General features: G+C 43.7%; 1 protein-coding gene across 3 annotated transcripts in view; it reads right to left on the bottom strand.

Moving 5' to 3' along the window:
- Nucleotides 1-24,794, bottom strand: part of COP1 (COP1 E3 ubiquitin ligase) — a 125,197-nt gene that overhangs the window by 18,717 nt on the left and 81,686 nt on the right. For all 3 annotated transcript variants that reach the window (XM_082766614.1, XM_082766612.1, XM_082766613.1), the window contains 3 exons: nucleotides 17,736-17,853; nucleotides 14,107-14,231; nucleotides 12,875-13,035 (listed from right to left, as the gene is read on the bottom strand). In XM_082766614.1, coding sequence (XP_082622740.1) covers nucleotides 12,875-13,035; nucleotides 14,107-14,231; nucleotides 17,736-17,853 — 404 coding nt within the window. The remainder of the gene's footprint in view (nucleotides 1-12,874; nucleotides 13,036-14,106; nucleotides 14,232-17,735; nucleotides 17,854-24,794) is intronic.

Here is a 24,794-nt window from a genome sequence, read left to right as displayed (position 1 = left end):
TAATAAGCCCCTAAATCTCCTGGCCTTGACTACCCTCCTAAACCACAGGGAGCAGCGTGCCAGCAGCATGCTGGCTGCCAGTGTCCTTACAGCAAGGCCATTAAACAACACGTACACTTTTTTTTTTTTAGATGCGGTACATGCATCTATTACCAGTTCCCGAGTGTTACTGATCACAAACCATTTTCTTGTGGCAGTCCTCAAATTATGTGATGGACTATCAAGCTTGCAGGTCACAGCCTGGAAGTCCTCAAATTAGATGCTCCCCTCCACCCCATGCTCTCATCTTGCTCCTCCAAAAGCGAAAAAACAAACCTAAAAAAGATGAAATCGTTATTCTGTGCTGTAACTGGAGATTTAAGACAACCTGCATGCTCTACATGCTTCCTGCTGAAAAACAGGAGATTAAAGAGGCATTAATTCTTAAAAGTTATGTTTTTGTTGTTAGCATTGCTGCAGCATAAGCACAAAGTCGGGGCTGGCAGCAGCAGTGGGAGCGAGGGGAGGCTGCAGCTTTGCCCAGCGATGCCCACTGCAGGGTCCTGCAGGGCTGTCAAAAGGTCTGGGCAGCTGGAGCCTCCATTTGTCTTTCCTTGCTATTTTTTTGTTTTGACAGAATCTGAAACAAGGTTCCCAGTCTGGAAATACAGCTGCACTAAGGTACTTGAATTTCTGTCCTGACAACTGCACAAAATCAGCAGTGGCTCAGTTAGTGGCAGACCTTTAAGCTGTCAGAGGCTTTTGCGGGTGGAAGGAAACCTTTATTCTTATTGCAAGACAAAATTCCTAATATGCTACACAGATTTAGCCCATTCCACACAACAGCTCATGACAACTTTAGCTTATGACAACTTAAAAAAAATCAAAAAATATTTCCTTTCTAAAGAGCCAGAAAATAAAGAAAAAGCATCTTCATGTGGTGCACATCACAAGTAGTTCATATACTCATGATTTCTCAGTATTGCAGGACTGAAAAAGGATTTTGATAAAGTGAGATCTGGGTAACGTTCTACATCACTGTTTAAGGACAATTCAATCATCTTCTGGATTAAGTCTTGCTCCCGATTAATCTTAAGAGAGCGATGAATAGAAAATCCAGGTCCCAGGAATGAGGAAGATTTTATCTGTAAACCCAATTCACGAGTAAAATCATCTCACTTACAATGGATAATTCTAGTACTGTTCAAGTTATTTTCACACAGTGGGTATAAAAATTATCTCTAGATATCTCAAATTGAAATGACTGTTTTTAACCCTCATTCTGAGAACATGCACAGATTAACAATACTGTATCAAAAAAGGAGCTCAACAATCAAGAAATCCATTAAGCTACCAATGACACTAACAGCCAAGGGGATGTTTAAGAAGATTCAAGCCCATAATGAAAAAAATCACGCCATTTACTACTGGAATTGCAGGAAGGAACAAGTCCCTTGTTTAGAGACACAGTACCTCTGATTTCATATCCTTCAGCTACACAAATATGAGAATACAAACCTGAGCTCTGCTGATGAGGGAAGACAACAAACAATTCCAGCATTTGATTACTTTTTTATTATTAATTTCCAGCTAATCTGCTTCCTCCTTCCTTTTTTACTACCCTTTAAATGCTCTTTCTGAAGAGACGCTGCTGCTGACTTACTCCTTAATAGACATCATGGCTCTGGAGCTGGAGAACAAGGCAGGTACCTGCTGTTTCCTTGCAGGCTCTCAAAGTCTGAGAATATAGGACAAAGCACAGTGAATCTGAGAAGATAAAAACAACTGGACTAAACAAGACCTACTTCTTGTCGCAGCACACCTATATATGCTGCTACATCAGCAGCAGGAGGACAGCTCCTGCAAGAAGTTCACAATCAACTACCCTAGCCACAGCTTCCAGGCAAGAACTAAATGATGCAATAAGAAAGGGATCCTAGAAAAAAAACAAAACAACACAAAGCACATACACAGTATGTGTTCCTCTGGGTAAGGAGAGGCAGAGACAGCATGGCTTAGTGTGCATCAGATTCGTTACTTCATTAATTTTTATTTATAGGGAGATGGAGTCAAATTCCCCATTTGTGTGTCACCATTCCAGATATAAAGAATACAGAAGCCCCATCCTGGCTGAGAACACATTTGTCTGCATCATAAAACCACCTTAAACCTGCTCAGAAAGGAAAACGGAAACTTTAAAGTCTATATAAAAATGAATTCTCACCCGTTCTGGTGTGGGGAGGGAGCCGTAATTCCCAGGTTCAAAACAGGGATCAAAAGCTAAAGATTTTGAGACTGCAGTTGGCTTACAAGGAGACGGTCTTGTCCCCACCTGCACATTCAGTCAGCTCTGCTCCTGGGAAAAGCAAGGAGCATTTTTACAGGAACCGCAGGGATGGCTGCAGAAAGCATCCAAGGGACTTGGAGAGGGTTTGAGTTTGCAATCAAGGATGCCCTGGGAAGGGTGCTGCCAGCGAAGTGAGCCTCCTTGCCCTGGAAGCATACCGCTATCCAAACATTTATCTAAAAGAAATCTTTAAAGCAGTATTTTTCTTATACAAACATCTGAGCACCAGCAGAGTGATTTTCAGTGTGACTCTCTGCTTACCCTTCGTAAGGTAAATATATACTCTAACGTTTTGGAACAAGGAAAACTCGCGCATTCCCAGCGCAGGCTGCTTGCTGCAACACCAGCACCCAGATTTCGCAAGCTGCTAACTCCTGTTTTACCTCCCGTTCTCAAACGTTGCCTAACTTCTGCCAAATGAGAACCTAACGAAGAGAGAAAGGCTACAACAAGATGAATCCTTTTGTACTAAATAAGGACATTTGTATTTCACTTCCAGCTCATTTCTCTTTTTTTTAAAACTGCTGCTGGCTCAAATTTATCCTTGCTAATGCTGGAGCTAACATGCGAGCTCTAAACCAAGACACACACAGAAGCACTATTAACCTCCTATTTTAATCAAGGATATTTTGCTCTAAACAAGAGAAGACTTTCCACAAGCACACACTTCCCAGACTAGACAGGCTTTCCATTAGTGGGTGGTCTGGAGAACAAACTTGTCCCAATCAGCCTGCTTTGTAAAGAAGTCTGTCTTGGAAGAGAAAGGCAACAATTGCTCAATCGAATTGATCAACCAAGAAACTAGGAAGAAAAAATATTCATGTATGCTTGCTTTGGAGGCTTGACCAAGGATAAGGATGCTGAGTCTCTGCCAGTGAGGAGGGGTGTGGTTTCTCCTGCTGCAATTAATTTATAACACTATCTACAGATTAAAGAAAAAAAGCTGCTTTTACCTGTAATGGATCTGAACCAATCTTTCCTCCCAGTATATGTAATACTGCTTATCTTCCCTCCAGTATCTCTCATTATTATAAATAAGTGGAAAACAATGCAGTTGTCTCATCTGTCTGCGCCTCTCTGCTCAGCTTAATATTCACTTCAGACATATGAAGTAAATCTAGAAAATCCACTATTGCATCGCACAGCTTACTTTCCTACAGCTTTAGCAACCAAATAAAAGTTCAGGAAGCGATTCTGATATACAACAGCATGAAAGAGGTGTTGCTGTTTGAGGCACTGCTTTCCTCGCAGAGCCTTGTGCGAAGGCAAACCCCGCTGCGCAGCTGCACGAGCAACACCACCAGCACCACTCCTGGCCAGGAGGTACCCATTAAATTGTAAAACATCATTTTCAAGCCATACCGGATTCCCTTCCTTAGGCAGGGCTGATTGTTATAACTGTAGGTATTCAACAGAAAATAATCACGTCCTAATTACATACCCAGGTAGTTTTGATTCCAGCTGACTGCGTGCAGGTAGCTAGCTCATCTGGCCTTGGTTAGGAGGTCATGACAACACTGAGAAGCCTGGGGTAGTTTAACTAGGCTAAAGAGACAAATCTTTTTTGCTGATAGAAAAGCAGCACGACAAAAGCTGAAATTCTTGCCTTACTAAAAAGCAATGCAATTGATGTTAAACTGGTCACAAGTTATGGGGTTTCAGGATGCTCTGGCATTTTGCTATTGATAATGGAAGTGCAGAAAGCATAAGGAAGCCTCCAGAAGGATTACTCCAAAGCCAAGAACTGTTAATGTAGAGACCTGCATAAAGCAAAGCTTTTGCAGACCTGTGCATAAACGCTTCTACTTCCATTTCACCCAGAGGTTAAATTATCTGATCAAAATCTTGTGCTGGAAAGAAAAAAAAATCAGTTCATATTTTTTCCACTTCATTTAGACTCTGTAAAACATTAAATCCTTGCCAGTAAAACTGCTTAATTAGGAGCACCAGAGCACAAGGTTGATGCAGCTCATGAACCACAACTCCTGAATGGTGGTGGCCTTGCAGAACTCGCTGTCAGGAGGTACACCAGAAAATGAGAAAAAAATATTGAGAGGTTGCTTTGACGGTAATTGAAGCAGTCACTTTTTTTTTTTTTTTTTTAAAGGGGATGAGGTTATAAAACCACCTTCAAGCAGCAGTGACAGCAGAACATCAGCAGTGAGCGTTCCAGATATCCTCGGTGTGGGAATTGTGCTGCTCCACTGAAGATGACTTTTGGGTGATGGTGAGCCTGATACCAATGGCTTCCTGAAACCTGCATCGCTCTTACTCCTCTGAAACCAGGCTCCTTCTTCAGCACAAAGTGGTGAGATGTATTTTTACCCTCACATTTCCATCTTAAACAGCCCCTTCATCTACTTCATAAACGACAAACCAAGTACTGCCTAGCTCCCTGAGTAGCTTCACATAGCCAGAGCTCATCTCACAGGCTCCTTTGTTCCAACCAGAGATGTCAGCAGATAGATGGCACTTCAAAAAAAAAAAAACGAAACCACAAGCAAAGCCAGATGAACTTATCAGGGGACAGGATAGCAGAGGCTGCTTGTGTAGTCTTTGTGACTAATCCAGAAGAGACCACCTTTTGTTGGCGTTTGAGATCAGGCAACAGAAGCAGACTCCAGTACCTGCAAACCTTGCTTGTTTCTTGCAAGGACTTACTGCTTGCAGTGTCTTGGAGCAAAGCCCCCTGTGCAGGGACAAGAAGGGGGCAGCAGTGTTATTTGGGGAGTGGGGTGGAAGAAATATTAGAAGTAGGTCTTCCTATCCAAAGGCTATGAGTTCTGGGGGAAGAGAGAGCAAGCCTGCCCCCTGTAAAGCCTCGTACTACAGAGGATGAAAAAACGAGGCTGAGCTCTCTCACAAAGACATCAAGAACAAACGGAAAAGAGGAGCTGACAACTCACAGTAAGCAGGTTTCTAGGCTTCATCTGAAAAAAAAAATATATGTAAACCTTATAACAACCTAATTAATTGTTTGATTCAGCATCTTTACAGCCCAGCAGGACATGTATCAGAGTTCAGTCCAAGGGTCCAACAGCAGCACTGCAGAGGTTTGATGGGGGAGGAAAAATCATACCAAAGTTTAATTTCATAAGCAAATGCTCCCTGAATACAAATCTCTTATTTGCCCTCTACAGAATACATAAGGGTGTCCCTGAGCATTACCATAATACAAGCAATTTTCTATTAACTGGTCCTGTTGGGGATACAGCATATGTGAAGGGCCCCACAATACATACTGCTGCTCCTCAGCTTGTATGGTACAACGGGGAACAAAGGATGGAGCTGGGAATGAAGTCAAGGTTCCAGGTGCATTCCTGACTTGGGTTCATCCATTATACAACTCAGACCTTTATAATGAATTGATGGTTACTAAAGCAGCAGAGTCCCAACAGGGGAGAAACACAGCCACTTACAAGTTTAATGACAGCTGCAGAGACTTTGCGCCCCCAGCTCACAGCATGTACCATACCAACGCAATTTCTGATTGTGTGGGGGTACTGCTATTTTCTTAAAACCTAGGAAACAACAAGAACCTGCGTGGACCTCTGCTTACAGTGGAGTGAACTGCAATCCATTATCCATACAGCTGCACCGCCGGGATCAGCTACTGAGCTGTAGTGTCAACAGTACTCAGAGTTATGCTGACCACCGTGTCATTCACTTGCTCTAGGAAGGAGATGACTCCAAGAAGGAAGATGTCAGTCCCATCTGCATCACGCTTCTCCCGGCACTAGGAGAGATGCGTTGGTAAGCAAATATCAGCTACGGAAGTCTGAATGTAAGTATTGCCTTCATTCAAGCGGTATGTGCAACTTTGATCTTTCTTCACTTCTAAAAAACATCACCCCCGTGGCAATTTTCTGTGATTTATGCAGGAAAAAAGATACACACCTCACCTTGCAGGAGGAGAGAGAAATTGAGTTTGTAAATGTAAACTTAAAACTAACAAATGAAAAAAAAAGAACCACCTACACTTCTTGGAAAGGCTATTCTTAAAATAGAAGCTAGAATGATATCAGACTGCTGCAGTACCACAGGGGACCTGAACTTCCAGGGCTGAACAAAGGCGACAGCCTCATCCCCTCTGCTCGCACAGGCTGCTCTGCATCTAGAAAAGGAAGAGTTAACATATGCATTATGTACCAGCTACCTGCTGTCATGCCGTGTCGAGCCCTGAAACAGCAAAATAGGGGAGGCGAGGCATCTTTTTCTGCCCCCAAATGCCCCTCAGCAGACATGATGAGCGCGCAGAAGCCAGTGCTAGGGGCAGTGCCTGACACCCTTCAGCCCTGTCCCTGGTGCTCGCCCCCATGCTCCATGGGAGGGAGCTCAGAGGGCACCCTGCAGCCGGGGGAAGGTGGTAATGAAAGAGCATTTACCAATATTTGTCTTCTTGTACGAAAGAGTCCAACTTAAACACTTTCTCCTAAAGCCTATAATTTGCATAATCACATTACCAAGATGGTCTTTCACATGGACTGAAGTGTCAAAACATTGAAGTTTCAATATAATGCACGAACCATTAATAATAGAGGATGTTTTTCCCCAAGAAGTTCTCTGCAGTTGGACTTCCAGGATTGTGATGAGGAGTAAAACACTGTTATAGAGTAACTTTTTTTTTTTTTAATTAATTCTCTTTGGCCAAACAAACCAAAGCCCCAGAATGAGTGTTTGAAGAGATGCGGGTATAAAAGAATATGGACATGTTCAAAACAAAGGAGCACGCATACTGAACTACTGACTTTTTTTTAATGTCTAAGGTAGAAACTATTCTGCACACAACAATAGTTTTCAAGTGGCATACAAAACAAAATATACCGTGTATGTTGGTATGCATAAGTAATAAGGTAAGATTTGGAAGAAAACCTCAAGCATGCCTGATGTTATCTTGCAATATTCTAGCTGCCACTGAAGATCCGAGATTCCCAAGCAAATAAAAGGAGGAAAAGACATGAAAAAGGTAGATTGTAAATATGTTTTATTTCCCTTCTAAGGCTGGAAAGTGTGAAGCAGCTAAGTAAAAAAGCCGAAAATGTCTTGTTTAAAGCACAGCCAAAGGCCAGAGAGAAGAGGGCATTTAGAGAAGAGTGGGAAGCTATCACACAGCTTCCAGCTTCACAGCATGCACGCTACGGGGCTTAGGCAAGTTCCACCAGAGGGAAGAAAATCTTTGAAGATTTTTAGGAGGGGGAGAGGAAAAAAAAAAAGAATAAATCTGATCAAAGCTACGTCTCCTAGCTTTCTTAAAAGCCGATCATTCTCAGCTTGCCATAAACTGCTGTGTGTATCAGTCACAAGGGAAAACTACTGCATTTCCAGGACACTGCAATGCCACACCAGAGAATAACCTGCAAGAACACCACTTTGGGAGATGCTGCTCAGGAATGCCGGGGCCAGCTTCCAAGGAACCTAAGTCGGGCCCTGCTTCAAGCAAGAAAAGATGAAGCAGAAAACATCAGGTCCCCTCCAGGGACACGCTCCCACTGCTGCCTGCGCAGCCACCTGGACCAGAAGGAGGCAAAGGATGGTCTGGGTTTGACCACTTCATGCAGGCTTTCTTCTCTCCCCTATGATAGACACACTTCAGTAATCTGAAGCTTCACTGCTATCTGAACAACTAGCTGAGGATGCTCTGAAAATAAGCAAACCTGAGCCAAAGACATAAGTCAAAATTCTGGACAGTTTTGAGACCTTAAACTTTTCAGCAGCAAAGAAGCACAAAAATATGAAGTGTTCCTCCTGTTCTCCCCCCCAATCCCATTGAAAATTTCAAGTTACAAGGGACGTAGTTGCACTCGATACAAGTTACTCAGGAATGTCACTGAATAAGCAATTTGGTTATTTGGGAATGACAAAGGAGGTTTCATTTCTAACGTTCATAAGTCATCCAAATTAATTAGTGCTTTAAAATGGCAATGAATCACTTCCCGAAATAATTTGTATTGGCTAAATTAAATCCAGTGAAGGGAGCCAATTTGCTGATTGTAAATTATCAGAATCCACGCTAGCTCATGTGTATGCTGCGTACCATTTATTAGGCTACTGGGAAACAAAGGATGGCTACTTTTCATCACTGAACAAGATTACAGCCCTATTAAATGACCAGCTTATTGTGAAATAATTACAGGTTTCTATTTAAAGAATTCAAGCCAGACATCATTAAGAAACAAAGCTGAGCGTTGAGGGAAGTTGAAAAAAAACAAACAGAGGAAAAGCTTGCTTTCCAAAGAGCTGCACCAAAAACCTACCTGAAGGGAATATTTCCATCTTCAAAGATTAATGAAGGTTAGTTCGGAGATGTAAGACTAGTTATGAAGATCTCTGTCACGTGAGTGCCTAAAGGCAGCCTGAAGCCCCAAAGTCCCACAGCCTGCTTCTTGCACTGGTGGCTGGACAGTTGTTTCCAGACTCCTCTAAATTGACCTGACTGTTGTGGAGTGCCAGCAAGGTGAGGAAATGCACACCAGCACCTCCCATGTCATGCAAAGCAGATGGCTGCACAGCGCTGCCGTGCCCCTGCTCTTCCCCCTGCTGCAGTCCTCCCAGCACACAGCCCCCGACCCTCTCATTAGAGCTAGGTACCTTGGACAGTCTGCAGCACTGCTCTCAATGCATCCCCTTCCTTACCCCTCTAAAAGACGAAACATATGTATATTTTATACATACACACACAAATAAGTAAGGCTTTACCTAAGCTAATTTACATAGCATTTTCCTGCTCTTAGCTTTATCTCCTTACTCGTATCGAAACCTTGACATTTCAGCTTGAGAAATCTTTCCCCAGCTAACCTGCTTATCAGCAGTAATGAATACTCATTCAAACAGGTACAAAATTAAATGGAGTCTTTACAGTGATTATGATAGATTGAGCCACGCTTAATCTACATAATCAAATTGCTTCTGTGTTCAGCAGTAATACCTTTTTGCTGTCCTGGGAGCAGGTTCAGCATTGGTTTCTCTTTTGACAGCTTCTTTCTGAGAAATGCTAACCATGACTGGGAAAGGGGCTATTTGACATACAACAATTGAAGAGATGTGCGATTCACATCTTGGACTCTGGAACATGGCAAACCGGGTCCAAACAAAAGGTGTCCCCTTTATGGAAGAGGAGAACATCATGTCTTTAGTCTGCTTAGATGCTAACAAAATAGAAGAATGTATGCAGCCATCTCAAGACCAGATTTGGGTTTCAAATCAAGTTAGGTAAGTCCTGCTGAGGTGCCAGAAATAAGGGATGACAGGTATATTAAAAAAAAACTTGACTTGTGAAACAAAGATTTGGTTCTGGGGGGATTCTGAAATGTGTCTCTGATCCTGCTTCTAACTTACCAACTCATATTAGCAGGTCACTTTGGCCAACAATTTCCTGAAGCCTTCTCTAATTTTCAAAGAGGAAAAAGAAGCGACAAATGGCATTACCCACAAAATACTAATGATTGCCTTAAAAAAAAAATTATAGCCCGTTTACCGTTGTCCAAAATGCAGCATCAAAAGCAGCACAAAGGCTTGCTCCCTGAAGTACATGCTGAAACGTTTCTCTTTGAATAGTCTAACAAATACTACCCTACAAGCTAGTGCTCATTTCTAAAAATTACTTAACTGTAAGAGTTGAAAAATAAATAAGCCTTACGCAAAAAGCTAATAAGCGCTTACAAAGAACAGTTTCTCTAACTCAATACAGCTTCAACATGTGGAAAAAACACACTGCCTGTACCTCCACAGCTGGAGAAGCGACAGCTAGAGTAGAAAGGTCTCTGCATCATCCTAAGCAGGGGAAGACCAAGAGAGGGGGAAACAACAGTGGATTCTGGCAAGGACTGCTGGCACAGCTAGACTTTGGCTCAGGAGAAAGGAAAGAGCTTGAATTATACAAAAATAGATTTAAGAAAGAATCAATGACATTTCATCTGAAAGTTCTGGTTTAAGTTTTAATTAGGATCCAAGATTTTGCACTTAAGTGCGTGAAATGGAGCACATGTACTTCTGCTTCCCAAGATAACTGACAGATCTGAAACTTACTCATCTCAAAAGGTTAATTAAAGAACAATCCTTGAGAGCACCGCCATGGGGAAACAGAAGAGTCTGCTCCGCTGGGGTGTCCTGGGGAAAAGCTGGCACGCTACACCCGCAGCCCCCTGCCTGAAAGACTCCCATTTGCAAACCAAAGTTACTGCACAGCGACCACTGCTGTGGAGATGAGCAAGATGGTGTTGAACTGGCCCAACAAGGCACAGAGACCAGCACAAAGCTTACCCACAGCGTTTGCTACAGCTCTTTGGCAGGCTTCCTAGCCTGTGCTGAGCTCTGCACTTCGACATAGGTATCCTCCAGCAGAACCAGCATGACCACCCCCAGCAGTAAGAGTAGGTGTGGTAGCTCTTGTAATGAGGAAACTAAGGCCGGGTGACTCACTCAGGATCAAAGTCTGCAATTAAGCTAGAAATAGGCTGTAAGTTTGCCAATTCCCAAACATGCTGACAGCACTGCAAGGCAAAGGACTTCTCTCATCCGAGCATCATTAAAAAACACGCCGGCTTTTAGGGAGCCCATACATACGCAGCTCATTTGAGGATCTTGTCAATTTAAGAAACGTTATCAAAAAGGAGAATAAAAGTTCCATCATTTTAGCAAGACTTTGCGGATGTAAGTGACCTTTGGCTGTGCAGTAATTTAATTTCCAAAGAACATGAGCAAAGTCTCAATTAGACCTGAGAGGACCACTACACCCTTACAAGAGGGAGGAGAAGTGTGCGGGCGCGTCGCTGAAGAGCACTTCACGTCTTGGGGAGGCTGGAGGGATGGTACAAGGAAACATGAAGGCTTCTTGGCAAAAGCAAGCGTGACTGCTTGCTTGCGATGTAAAGCAGGATGACACGCACTGCAGACATGCAAAGCAAAATGCTCAGCCAGTGGCTCTCAGATCACAGGCAGCTTTTTGCTGTTTTCATTACAAACTGAAGCCAGGTACCAAGGCTACCATGGGAGAAACACTAATTTGAAAGTAGCCCAGGGAAAAGCAGAGGAGTGATAGGAAAAAAAATCAGAGTGGTGACAGATTCTGAATGCTGCTTAACAAGGGAAAACTTGAATGTTATTTGGTGCAATCTTTGTGGGCCTGATTTAACTGTTCCTGACCTGTTATGGTTTTGAATTCTTACATTTTCATCGCACAGATTTTTTCATTTTTAGTTATGAAGAATTGTTTGACAGCCCTTGGTGACTGCTCAGAAGTTCCCCAGCGGTTTGAACAGCAGGTTTGTAAAGCACAATAAGCCCGGTAAGGAGCGAGCAGCAACAGAAATAATGCAAGGGGTGAGACCACAATTGTCGTGTGGTCTGAAGGAAAGCTGGACAGGAAGTCAGCAGGACAACCCAACAGAAAAACACTGTAGTAAAGAAAGTTAAAGAAAGGGCGTATGTGGACCCAGGTTCCCACAGCACATTTTTATCCAGCAGAAACAAAATTACACAACTTCCAATAGTCACTCTTCATCTGAGATGTGCGATCTGTATATATGAAATCCCCAGCCAGAAAAACAGTGACCCTACATCATTTACTCTCGTGCCCACTGCTCCAACTGAAACACCCCACTTTTCAATTTTCAATTGCAAGTGCGATCTATTATTTCAGATGCTTGATCTTTGTTTATTTTTATTTTTTCTTTGCTCAGAAGCTTTCATCTGACATTCGTGACAGTTAGAGCTGAATCACAGTTGTGGGGGCAGTTTCTTCATACTGAAACAGATTGGTAGATGTTACCCTTCCGAAATGTTATCTTTGTGAATGCAATGTCTCAGGACATCAATTAGGCAACATTCCATTTTAGCTGCTTGATAAGACTGCATTTAGGATGAGCTCCTCTCCTCCTCCTCCCAGCAAACCAGTTAAATATCTGATTTTCAAACACTTACATACGAGAGAGTCACTTGCTCAAGGTTTTTTTTTTTTTTTTCCACAAGGTTTTCAAAGAGACTCAAAATTTACAAGCAGCATTCTTGGCCTCCAAAGCAGCCCCACGCCTGAAGAACACTCTCAGAAGTGGATTCAGGTCTGCTTGTGGCATCAGTACATGCTTTATATATATGAATTGCCTGTCACTGAGGTAACTGCAACCTGGGCTCACCTTTTACATATCTAAACATGCGGCATGTATTTCAATGAGCAAGCCCATGTGGACAGTGTAACATTTAAATAAAGGTGTGCAGTATCTGTAAATGTTAAAGCAACAAAACTGCTGCACAACACACAAACAAATTGCATGTCAAACACACACTTCTGCTTTGGGGGTTTCAGATACAGAAGAAAATAAATTCAGACACAGAGGTAGAAGAATTTAGACCACAGCAATCTCTTGTCCCCCAACATTCCCCCCCCGCCCAGTCCACAGTGCTTCAGTTACCCTGCAGCTCTTGACTTTCTTACACTGGTCTGTACTATCCATGAACAGGGAAACACCAAATGCAGTCAAATCCTCAGCGGTGTCAAAGCAAGCAGGAGGCATCCCTTTAGCACCCAGCCAGCTGAACGAGCAGGAAACTTACCCCATCTGGAAGCGCCCTCCAGCAGACAGCACTCACAAACTCATTGGTGTCATCTTCCTTCCTGTCCTTGTCCAGGACGCTCTTGACCGTATCAAACTTGAACGTCAGCAGTGTCTTTGAGAGGCCCTTATAGTATAGGTAAAGGGAATTATTTTCACTTCCTGGAAATAAAAAGTAAATATGCAAGATTACATTCTGCAAAGAGGCACAAAAATAAGGCTTCTTAGCTCTTCTGTTGTTTAAAGACGTGACACTTCCTCCTAGTAGTTATCATTGTGCTCATGGTGCCTTGGCAACTTGGCATGCTCCACAGCAAACTTTCACAATGCTTAAAGCAGAGCCAGGCTTTATTACAAGACAACTGTAAAATATCCAGGACCCCAACCTTACTCCAGAACTTCCTTAAGGCCCAGCAATCCGAGCAGTGCATCTACACTAGCACGTGGAATGCCTGCTTGGCGTTACAGCCATGAGGCAGGTAGCACTGTCAGTTTTGCTTGCAGTAATCAAATATGACAGCTTGGTCTATGGAGGTTTAAGTAAGAGAAACTATACAGTGTGAAGACTTTGTTTAGAAATCCATCCCAATTTCTGCCTTGCAAGCTGTGGAGAGATCAGAGAACACACAAGCTAAGGTCCTCCTCCCTGCTGCACTGGAGCAGCCATCCCACAGGGCTCAGCATGCCATTGCTCTTCCACCAAGACTTGAGGATTTGCAGAGTTTCAACAGCCTGACGTAAGTGGCAAAGAGACAAGCTTCCAAAGGAGTAACTGCTTAAGGGTGATTTAGTCTTCTGGAAGCTGTTCACACTGAGGGTGTCATTGCTTCACCATGCAGAATGCTGTACGAAGTGACAAGAATGTGACTGCTTGTGTGGTCCAGGCTACTGACCTTTCTTAGAAAGGTACAGGAGGATGTGTCAGTTGATAAACTTTAAAGACAAACACTATCAACAGCAACTGCATCAGCAATGAGCTTTTGGTGACAGCAAACCCGAATCACCATATACAAAGACCTCATCTTTAATGAGAGGAAACTAAGTTCATAACTCCTTAAATCAGGCTCCTTACACCATTCCTCATGAGGGGAGAGGAGGATGGAAGCTCAGACCGATCCTCTAATTAAGAGGTCCACGCAGCTATGTGGTACCTTGCTGGTATGCTTTGCAAACAGCGAGGCAGGAGCTCCAAGGAATCACTCTAACACGTGTCAGGGTGGCTGCTCTACTCACCACAGGCAATGTAGTCCCCATTGGATGCCAGCCCTACAAAATTCTTCTCGTTGATGTGACCCTTGAAGGAGCGCAAACAGTGAGGTTTCCCTACGTTCCAGAGCTTCAGCTGACTGTCTGTTGACCTGAAAACAACACTTAAAGTCACACTGCTGCCATATGGCAGGTAATGCTCACTTGAAACGCTGCTCCTTAACACTCTGCTTGCAATGGAAGTGTAGGAAGTCTTGGTGCACTCAGTGAGATTTATTTCACTTTCAATCACATGCAACCCAGCTTGAACTTGGAAAAGGATCACATCATTTTAAAAGACCATCAAAATGCATTACATGTTTGAATAAAAAAATTCCTATTACTCTCCTTTTCTCCAATCAATTGCAGAATTCTCCACTGAACTGTACACAGCCTGTGGTCCTTCACCGCCTCCTCCAAATCCTTGCAGATCCAGGACACTTTTTTTTAATGTAACCTCTACAGAATAGACAAAGGCTGTTCCTTTCTGCCTGCTTGCTCCAACTCTCATTCATGCCTTTACAGCCCTCAAGGTAGGAAGCAGTCTCCTCCCCTCCAGCTGCCCTGAAAGCAGGATGTTCTCCTCCTACCCAGCATCCGGGGACTGCCTGGATACAAATCTCAAACTTTCACTGTTTTCACCTTGACAGCGAAGCTAAATATTACTTTTAAAAATACACAACTCTGCTGGGATAAAATCAAAATCAATGTTTTACTTTGCTCCCCCACATGCAGACATACCTGCCTTCAAAATGTTTTTCTGTTTACCATAAGCAAACACTTCCCTTTTGGCAAAAGAAGGGAGGTGTGGGTAGTCTTCTACACCTGGCAGAGCTCAGCTAAACTAGGAAGACCTCGGTTTCTGAGAGAGATACAGGATTAATTTGTCTCCCCAAATCCAAGGGAACTTGAGTCTCTCACCTCCCAGGAGGTAATTCTCCAGCAAATGCCACCTTTGGATATTCTTACACTCCCTGACTTACAGGGATGCAATCCACAGGACATCTAGAAGTGCTGATGTGGTGGGGACCGGAGTCCAGCTAACCTACTCTTGAGAAAAAGAGAGCTGTTCTAATCTGAAATTTGAAAGGGATTGGGAGTAGGACCTGTCATCCTGCTGAGGTGGGAGAGAGGGGAGGCAGGTACAGGTTGTGTTACCCAACCTTTCTGCTTTCCAAGTATTAGAAGCTGAAAGAAAAAAACAACAATATCCATCAAATATTCCTGACATTAGTCCTGTACCAATGTCACATTTGCCTAAAAATATAGCACAAGAGAGAGATGCACCTCGTGCTCTACTGCAAAAACCTTATCTCAGCCCTCAATGACAGCTGGAATGACAAAGGAGTGATAAGGGAGCTGCAGCAAGATTTGTTAGTCATTTGTAATAATAGCACGAGGTCAGATCACAACAAAGGTATGAACTTTATCTCTAATACTATGACTCGAGCAGAAGTGCAATCCTGGTCCCAGGTCTTGACTGGGGGCACCCTAAAACAGGGTATTTGGTTTCTGTCTGATTGTTCCACATCCATTGCTGCCCTATGCTGCAGCTCCCTTCCCTTCTCTTGTACTTACCACCACAGCAAAACATTGAAAGGGGAAAAAGATATATACCACTTTTTCTTTTTTTGCCCAGAGGTAGAGGGACAAGCTTTCTTTGCTATTAGGGTAGCAATATTATTTTTAAAGCACTGCTTTTTAAAGCTTCAGAGTTGCTTGGAAACTAAACACTTCTGAAAACAGAGTGAAGCAGTGAAAGAAAATCCCTGGTCTACAAGCTGTCAGGTTCCTGTGATAGCTCGTGCTCTCAGCTAACCCATCAAGAAGACCTTACGTACATAGGCACTTAACCTCCACATTATATTCTAGATCTCCCTGTTAAAATAAAAACACTTAACCTATTAACTAATGGAATGCTCTTCCTGTTAAGAATTTCTCATCAAGCCCTAGCCATGTTTTCATTGCTTCGGACAAGTGTGCCATGTAAGATGACAGTTACCTGCCACTGTACCACAAGGACAGGAAAAGGCCACTGATCCCTCTGCTATTACACTGCTCTTCTGGTTTCATACCCTCTCCAAAAAAAACATCATGGATGTGCTGCTCTGTTAAATCTGCCTCTCTGTAAATCAGCACTGCAATCAGCGTGTTGTGCTAAATACCAGGCAGTTCTGAACATCCCTGAGGTCAAAACCTAACTCTATAAAGCACAGTAAATCAATGCAATCTATAAAACAGCTTTAGTTAAAAAATTTAGAGAATATGAACATACTTTTTTTTCCCCCCTTAAAAGGGATTAGTGCTTTGTTTTTGGGAGTCACTACTGCCGACTGCCCAGTTTGCAAAATTAAGACATGAAAAATCTACTCTCCCCACCATTTCTTGCTGTTCACACACAAAGATAGGTGAGCCCTGCAGTTAGTTCCCTGTCCAGGTCTAACAGCCCTATTTCTATTCCTCCCAGGACTCAGGGATAGCCATTCTCAAGCAGGAAAGTGCCATTTTGTCCTGAAGCATCACACATACGATGCTCCACTTGATCATGGCTGTAAAACATTCCCAAGTTCCTTACATCCCTATTAAATGCTTTCTTCTTAGTCAGATTTGGTTCAAAGCGTTCAATTTAATTTGCTCTGTGTTCCAGGTACGAATTAGCACCCTTACAAAGAGCTATAATGCTAATAGAATTAAGAAGAGAGGAACTGGTAAGCAGCACTAGAAATCACCAGGGAATCTTCCATCACACTGCTCACATCAGCATAATTCACCAGCAGTCTGGATGCTCACACAAACACCTTAAAAAAAAGCTCTGCTTTGGCTCCAGACTGCTTGAGCAAGCTACATGCAAACCGAGGACAGAACTGGGGTAGATAACCATCCCCTCAGCACAAGGCAGCAAGCCTACTTTCTGGGACTAGACCTAACCCCATGATTCAGTCCTGCTGCCCTCTGATGGCAATACATTCACGTGTAACACCTAAGATACACACCCCTGGCAGCCTACAGACCCCAAAGGTTTCTTGCGTTTTCCCAATCATTTAACAGTTACTTTAAATACACATTTAATTTCCCCATGTGATCCGACAGACACACTCATTCCTACATACAGGAAAACATACCTAGAACTGAGGCAGTCCCGTGGTTTTGGGGCACTTCTATCCAAGTTGCTTTCGGGCCATGGCCAAACATCCTCTTGGGATGTAGCAATACTATTTGATCACTTCTGTCACTCCCCAGCTGCCCTGTTAGTGCACATTGGTAACATCCCTGAGGCTGCCAGCAAACCTGTGCTCAGGAGCACCCCCTGCACACAAGCTCTTCAGAAGGGGACCATCCACTTGCACTGTCCCAAACTCAGGGCTTGTGGTCAGAAACTGGATCTGTTTGCCTCAGCGTTCCTCTTAAGCTTTTTAGCTCCACAAGACAGAGCAGAGCCAAGTGACACCAGGAACGAATTGCTATTTTCATCTTTGAAAAAGCAACGATCTGCTTCCGAAAAGCACAGCAGCGACTGTGCACACCCACCCACACCGGGGAACTCGCACGAGGGCCCCAATGACTGCCAGAAACCAAGGGCTACGAGGTTTTTAGCCTACCTAATAGGAAATACTTACGCGGAGACAATTTCTTCCCCACTCACAAATTTTGCATAGGAGACTGCCTTGCGATGCCCTTTGAACACCATGATGGGCTGCTTAGTGTTGCGGAGGTCGTAGTAGTGGACACAGTGATCTGGGGATGAGAAAGAAGAGGTCAAATTCATCCGCTGGGGAGGACACACGGGACCTCTCAGAGGGAATCAGCTCATGCTGGAAGCCCTGACAATGGTTTCCACATGGAAACCTCACCTAGGGTAAATAGTCTGCACTATTGGAAAGTAGCATTTAAAAGCAGACTGCTTAGAACAGCCCCAGAATTTAGTTCTGCAAACCCCACTTAGCCTACATGCAAGGCAGCAGCTAAGAGGACCCTCGCTGCTCCTGCCTCCCTTCTTGGCACCATGCCTGGGCAGGCTAATTGCCAGTTCTCATTCCCTGCTCCCCCCTCTTTCCTTCCTCAATCTGTCCCCTCTTGGAAAACTGTTCAGAAACCTTAGGCTACACACTCAGCCTGTCCACTGCTTCACAGCAGAGTGGAAAAGAGTGCCTGAATTTCTTATGGGTAACCCCTATACTTTAGTTTTTGGCTTTATTACCAAGAGAGAATTAGCATTTCTGCTAATGAGAGAGCAGAGACTGGATTCCAATTCTTCTTAAGATTTAATTCGCAGATGTGCTGCAGTGCCACAGCCACATAAAAGGGATTGCAACAGAATCAGTGGTACGCTTTATTTTCTGCACAACTGTGTCAATTCCCAGGAAAACAGAAAAAGGAAAGCAAGAATAGCAGCCCCCATGAGATCCAAGCCCCAAAGACACCCAGTACTCTTTCCAGCTCAGCAAGGTTAATAAGCTACTCCCTCCCTGACTTGCCATCATTAATGTCGGGCTTCATTTAATTATCCCCTGCTGTTCTGGACATTCAGGGAGGGGAGGCCACATGCGTGCATGGAGACAGAGCAGGAAGCCTCCCTTCTCAGCAGGCAACTCGCAGCACCCAGACAGCAGCTGAAAACTGCTCTGACCCTCCTCCCGCTGAAACAGCACACCCCCAGTGGCAGATCGTCACAGAGATTGCATGAAGATGCATTTAAATGCCAGTAGCCACAGCTATTTTCGTATTTGCACGGAGTTTCAAAGCAGGGCTCTCAGCCATACAAACAGCGCCCGGCTGTCTCAGAATCCCATGTGGTTCGAGAGATAACTGGATTCCTATTGATCAGGCTACAGCTCTAGAAGCTGCCTTCAGAGCAAATGCAGCTTTCCACCTGCATTACTGGGCTAATTGCTGGCCACAGCAGGACAGGGGACTACAGGAGCAACCTGCAGCAAAGCGTGGTGAGCAGGCAAGTCGTCCTCCTCTTTGCTTTGGGCATCTGCGTATCACTCCAGCACCAGTGAGGTCTCCAGTAAAACTTCCTAACTGTCTCCCCCCCCCCCCCCCGACCCTTCTCTACATCCCTCAGGCTTCCTCCACGGGGTGCAGCAGGGTTCGGGCAGTGATGGGAGCTCAGCAGCTCTCATGCCCGCCCCTATGAGTGCTGAAACGCCAGCAGTGCCGCACCCCAAGCGTTCCTTCTCAGGCCCCCATTTTTTCTTCCCCCGAAATGAAAACCCTCAGAACTGCTGCTACTATCAACCAAAATCCCCAGAGCATCCCTACTATGTGGGCATTTTCATCGTCTTGAGAACATCTCGCTCCCTTCCACCTCTTGGAAAACTCAGCCAAAAGCAGACCCATTTCCCAGCCTGGCCAGCACACCTGATCCTGGAGCTAGGAAACAGTTAAGTGGTGATTGTTATTTTAACAAGCAGAAATGATTCCAGCAGGGCTTTCTATTAGGAGCCAGGTAGCAGATAAGCCCCTCAAGCCTCTTTTTGCTCCCAGTTTCAGCCTCCCCTCCAGCTGGCCTGTCATTAGGACACCTTCTGAGCACCAGATTTTATCCTTCAGAGGGTGACAGGGACAGGAAGGTTCCTGCGGAGGGCCCTGTCAGCAGCTGGAGCAATGCTGAGCATGAGAGCTGGAGCAGGAAAAGCCAAGGCCATTTGCTGCGAAGGGCCATGAAGTTGCATTTGCCTTGTGAACATCACCACAAACAGCTGTAAGGCCTCTGGCAGCTGGCCCCAACACAATGTGCCTCACCGTACCGGCAGGGCCATCAATCACTGCCTGCTCTCAGTGCAGCAAGAGAAAGGGAACAGCAAGGCTGGGGGGTTCTAAAATTAGCCACTTAATTATTAATTGATTATTTCAGCAGCCAAAGTGTTGGCACACAATCAGTGGTTTTTTTTGTTTTTGTTTTTTTTTTTTTTTTAATTCAACCGAAGCAGCTATTTTTAAGTAGATGTATGAAGACGTGTGCCTCCCGCATTCATTAAAACCCGAACAGGTGGTCATGTTTTACAGTTAAAGAGATACTCTCTCTTTTAGGCCATATGGGCTTTCCGAAAACAAGATAAAAATGCCATCTGCTGAGGAAGCAGAGAGCCTGGAAATGAAGCTAATGAGAAAAATACAACTCCCAGGTAGGCTGGCAGGAGCCTCGTGGGGCACATTTGGATGAACTGAGGCTGGCCATGAGGACAGCATCAGGGGCACGAAGCTCGGCACGGCTCCAAGCAGGGGCAGTGCTGCTCCCAGCTGACAGTCAGCAAAAGAGTGGGCACCAAGGGGACACAAAGTTCCCAAACTCTGCAGCAGCTCCAAACTCAAACGCCGTTTGCTCCTGCCCTCGGCATTTCTAGAAGCCACAAAGTGCCTGCGTTTCATTGCTAGCCAGCACGCACAGGCTTATTTGCTTCTCATTCTGCTCCTCAACCATCAGCATTATAATCAACTTTCAGTGTGTGTTTGTTTTTTCAGCTCCACAGTTTCTATCCCTGGCCAGAAAACTCACTTAAAATAATTTCAGCTTGAAAACAATGCTTCCACAGTTAAAAGTCTCCTGCCTAACCTTAGGCAGCAACAACTTACTGCTTTACTCTGTCTTTTGTATTCTGGCTTAATTGAAATATACATGAGATAATGGGAAAGAACATGTATACATACCGGAACAAATTAAACACTCCAAAGTGATTCTCATCCAGTTCAATGTCGCTGCATAAGCTGAGCAAGACAGAGTCCTGCTGCCGCTCCTCCTGAATCCCAGTTCTCTCCAGCAGGCCATATTATGTCTATTTCATCTATTTTATTTTATTTTTTTTTTGAATGGTCTCAAAAAGCAAAAAGAGCAGCTCAGCTTTGCTGCTGCTGCTGAGAGGTCACAGACCACGAGTCTGAGTTTTTTAATAGTGCTTTGCCAGATCTGCTTGCTTCCTGGAAGGAGGCTACGCTCTCACCTTCGAGCTGCTTAGTTACAACTAATCACAAATTCGGACTTCTTAGCGCAAGTGCTGACAACTCCAACAAAACTTCCAAGAGATCTCACTGCCTCTTCAGGAAATATAGCCCATGTCAGCAGAGGCTGGCATCACTCACTGCTTATCAGCTCATAAATTCCCAAGAATGCAGCCAGCAGGAGCAGGGCAGGTGGGAAGGCCACTTCTGCAGCGTGCAAGGCGAGGAGGTGAGCATCTCCCTCTGCAAGGGAGGGGGGCCAGTGAACAAATCGATGATGTGGTTACACAATCTTAGGAAATCAGGTTAAGAACTTCTGAAAAGAGCTGGGAATTGCTAATTGAGCCAGTAGCATCTTAGATAATTTTCAGACTGTTCAAAAAAGATGTAATTGCTCTTGTATTTTTCGCTGTTTAAACAAAAAGAGGTAAAGTCCGCCTTTTGCTAAAAGCGATTTCCCTTACTCTTCAGGAGATTTGTTACTAAAATTCACAAAGCAGCTGTTACTAGAAGGCTCGAGGCTCACATCACCTAGTGCAAAACTCTTAAAACGTACTGAGGAGCAGCAACTCCAAGGCAAGCTCTCTGCAGGAAGGTCTAGGAGGGTGCACCACACAGCAGCACCGTGCTGGGTTGCACGGAGCACTGGTCCCGCAGGGGTGGTAACACATGCCCACTGAAGCAGAGCAACTGAGCTCTGCAGGTACCCAGCAATTCAGAGCCACCTTCACCTTCATCTTCCATGCCATGTGCTTCACCCACCTTCACCAACATTTACCACCCTAGAGCTACTTACAGGCCATCCAAGGCTTTTTTTTTTTTTTTTTTTTGATCAAGAGCCACTTACTAGAAGGAATATCATCAAGCGATGGGCAGCAAAACACCAATTTACCTGCAAGGCAACAATTCTACATTCAAGGGATGTAATGACTAGAAAGCCCCAAGAGATGCACGCAAAGGTCCTGTAGCTCTCCTCTGGAAAATGGAATTGCAGAAGAACTAATGACCATTTTTCTTACTTCATACAGAAATGCATATTTCTCAACTGTTCAATATTTCTCCTATTGATCTACTCAAAAAATAAGTAATTTACATTGCCCTCATTTTTCAAGTGCTTATATGCCTGAGAATGCAAGTGGTGCTCACTGCTACAGATGAACATTACAGCCAAGAAACGCCCATATCCATAAAATTAAGTCCGAGCGGAGCAAACTAGGTGTTACTAAGGTCTGTTAAGAGGTCTTCTGTTACCAAAGCACATTCTGAACTTTTGTTTTCTTTTAAATAATCAATATCTTCAATAGCAAACTTAGGGATCAAATTCATTTTCTATATAAATGCCCCAGCTGCTGCCTGCAGTCCTGCTCGCCTCGTGCTGCTGCTGTTCTACTGAAACAGAAGCCCAGGGTAGGGCACAGCCTTATATATGTTTCCCTCATGCTTCTTTGATAGCGATAACCCTGTTTATTTAGCGTCTTGTGTCAGTGGTTGATTATCCCCTCAGTTTTGTCTGTTTGTTTTTCTCCCTGATATTCAAGTCTTGATCCAAGGCTGCCCATTTTCACCGTAACAAAAGCCCGCATGTAGGCAGTGAGAAGCAGAGACACCAATACAAGCCTGAGTGAGGGGTGGAGGAGGATTATTAAATGAATTGTCCAGCAACATTTAAACTGAAGCCAGGCAGAGCTGGTGCAAGATGCCTGTGGTCTCCCACAGTTAGGTTATAAAGAAACAAAAGAAAAAATAACCTTTAATAAAATGTTAACAAAAAGCCCACATGGTATCTTCAGAACGAAACATGAGAGGCATAATTTCATGGAGTTTGATTCTATTTCTATATCTGATGGTTAAAAAATGATTTTAGAAATCCTGAAGGAAGCATCCACCACTCAAAACATATTGAAAGAATTCACTGAAATCCGATTATTTATATTTAAACATCTACCTATAGGAATTGAGCTTCCCTTTCACATATTTCTCCTCTGTATACAAAGCATACAAGAATACTTAGTGCACAGAAAGGACAGACTGAAGACTTTAAGGCTACCAGATTTATTTCTTTCTGCTGAACAAGTTGCCTAGATGAGCTAAACACAAACACATCCCAAAGCCTTCAAGTGTCCTAAGACCAGTGGCTCAAACAAAATCTTGTGTTTCAAGTGTGTGGGTGAAAAGAAAGAGCACACATTATCACTCCCATGAGTGCTATTCCAGAAAGGGAAGGGCAAGACACTTTAATGAATTTTTGTTCAACAGACACAACCAACCAATAGAACAACTGATTTTTAATATCAAGACAAGTTAAACAGAAGTCTTTTTCTGCCAGGCTCAATGTGATTTCTCCCTAAAAAAAAGCAAGTTTGCATCCTCAGAGGTAAAATCTTAGGCTAGACTAAAAAAAGGAAACAATCAGGAGGCTTACATACAACGTTGGTTTTCAGTGCTGAAAACTCTCCTGTTAGTACAGAGCAAGAGGAAGGAGATAAAAGGGACTAACATCCCAATTTTAAATCCTGATTTCAAAATAAACTCAAATGAACAGTAGCACACTGAAGTACAACAGGCTGTATTGCAGTACTTGAGAGATGGCTTTACATACTGGATGCCTTTGTCCTCACAGAAACCTGAACAAGGGCCAAATAAACAAGCACTGCTCTTCCTCAAACATCTGAGGAAAGAGAGCTGCTATCAGAGTCCAAACACTGAAGATGAGAACTTTTACGAGATCTTACAAAAGCCTCAGTGCTACTCTTGACCTCAAAGCCATCAGAGCCATACAGAGTAGCTTGAAAACTATTAAGAAGAAAGCTGAACCTCCCCAGTGGACCTTCTACCTACCTCCATACCAGGAAACAGAGCCTCCCCAACGGCAGCGATTTCCTCAGAGGCTGGTCAAAAAACAACTCAGGATTTAATTATGAGAAAGTCAAAACAAACTTAATCCTTATGCAGAGTGCAATTTCTGATTAAAATCCACTTTTGCTCAAGGGCCCTTAAAATCATAGAACTATGTGAGATGGATTCCAGAGGTCTCTTCCAACCAGATCTTCTTACTCAGAAGAGGGTCATGTGCAAAGTTAGATTCAACTCAAGTTCAGTAACTGTGCTCAAGTCCTAGTCAGTCAAGCTCTGAGCATCTCCAAAGATGGAGATTCTACAAACTGTTCTCTGGTCCTGGCTGTCCTGAAGAGCGCTCTTATGTCAAAGGATTAGGAAGAATATTTTTTTAATCCAAATTTACCTAAGCTATTTGCTATTGACATAAGAAAGATAAGGCATTTGTCTTCTTAGATCTTTCAGGTTTTGTCTATGTACTCCCACATGCTGGAGGAGGCATGAGGTACTGCCATTCAACCTTTGTTCTCCTGTAATTAAGTTTATTCTTACTAGTTAAAAAAAAAAAAAGAAGATGAACTAAGATGAACTACTGAATTTTAACTTTTGCAGAGTCTGTAATACCAAACAACAGCATTTAAAGACATACACTCATGTGACTGAGGTGGCTTTGGTCAAAAGAGTCATGAATGAAGTAAAGTTTCCTCCCTGACAGCAGAGAGGTGGGAGTGGAGTTTGACCATCCATGTGTGGGTCTTGCTCTGGAGAGAAGACTGGACAGAGTTGAACACTCCAGCTTTGGAAATAATACAACTCACCAAGACATGTAAAAATGGGTGCTCTCCAGGGCAGAAGAGAGTATGGAATAAGTGGATCTTTACTATAGCAACAGAAAGCCA

The sequence above is a fragment of the Aythya marila genome (assembly GCF_965140915.1).
Source record: "Aythya marila genome assembly, chromosome: 8".
In the NCBI taxonomy this organism is placed as follows: domain Eukaryota; kingdom Metazoa; phylum Chordata; class Aves; order Anseriformes; family Anatidae; genus Aythya; species Aythya marila.
This window is presented reverse-complemented; position numbering and strand designations above follow the sequence as displayed.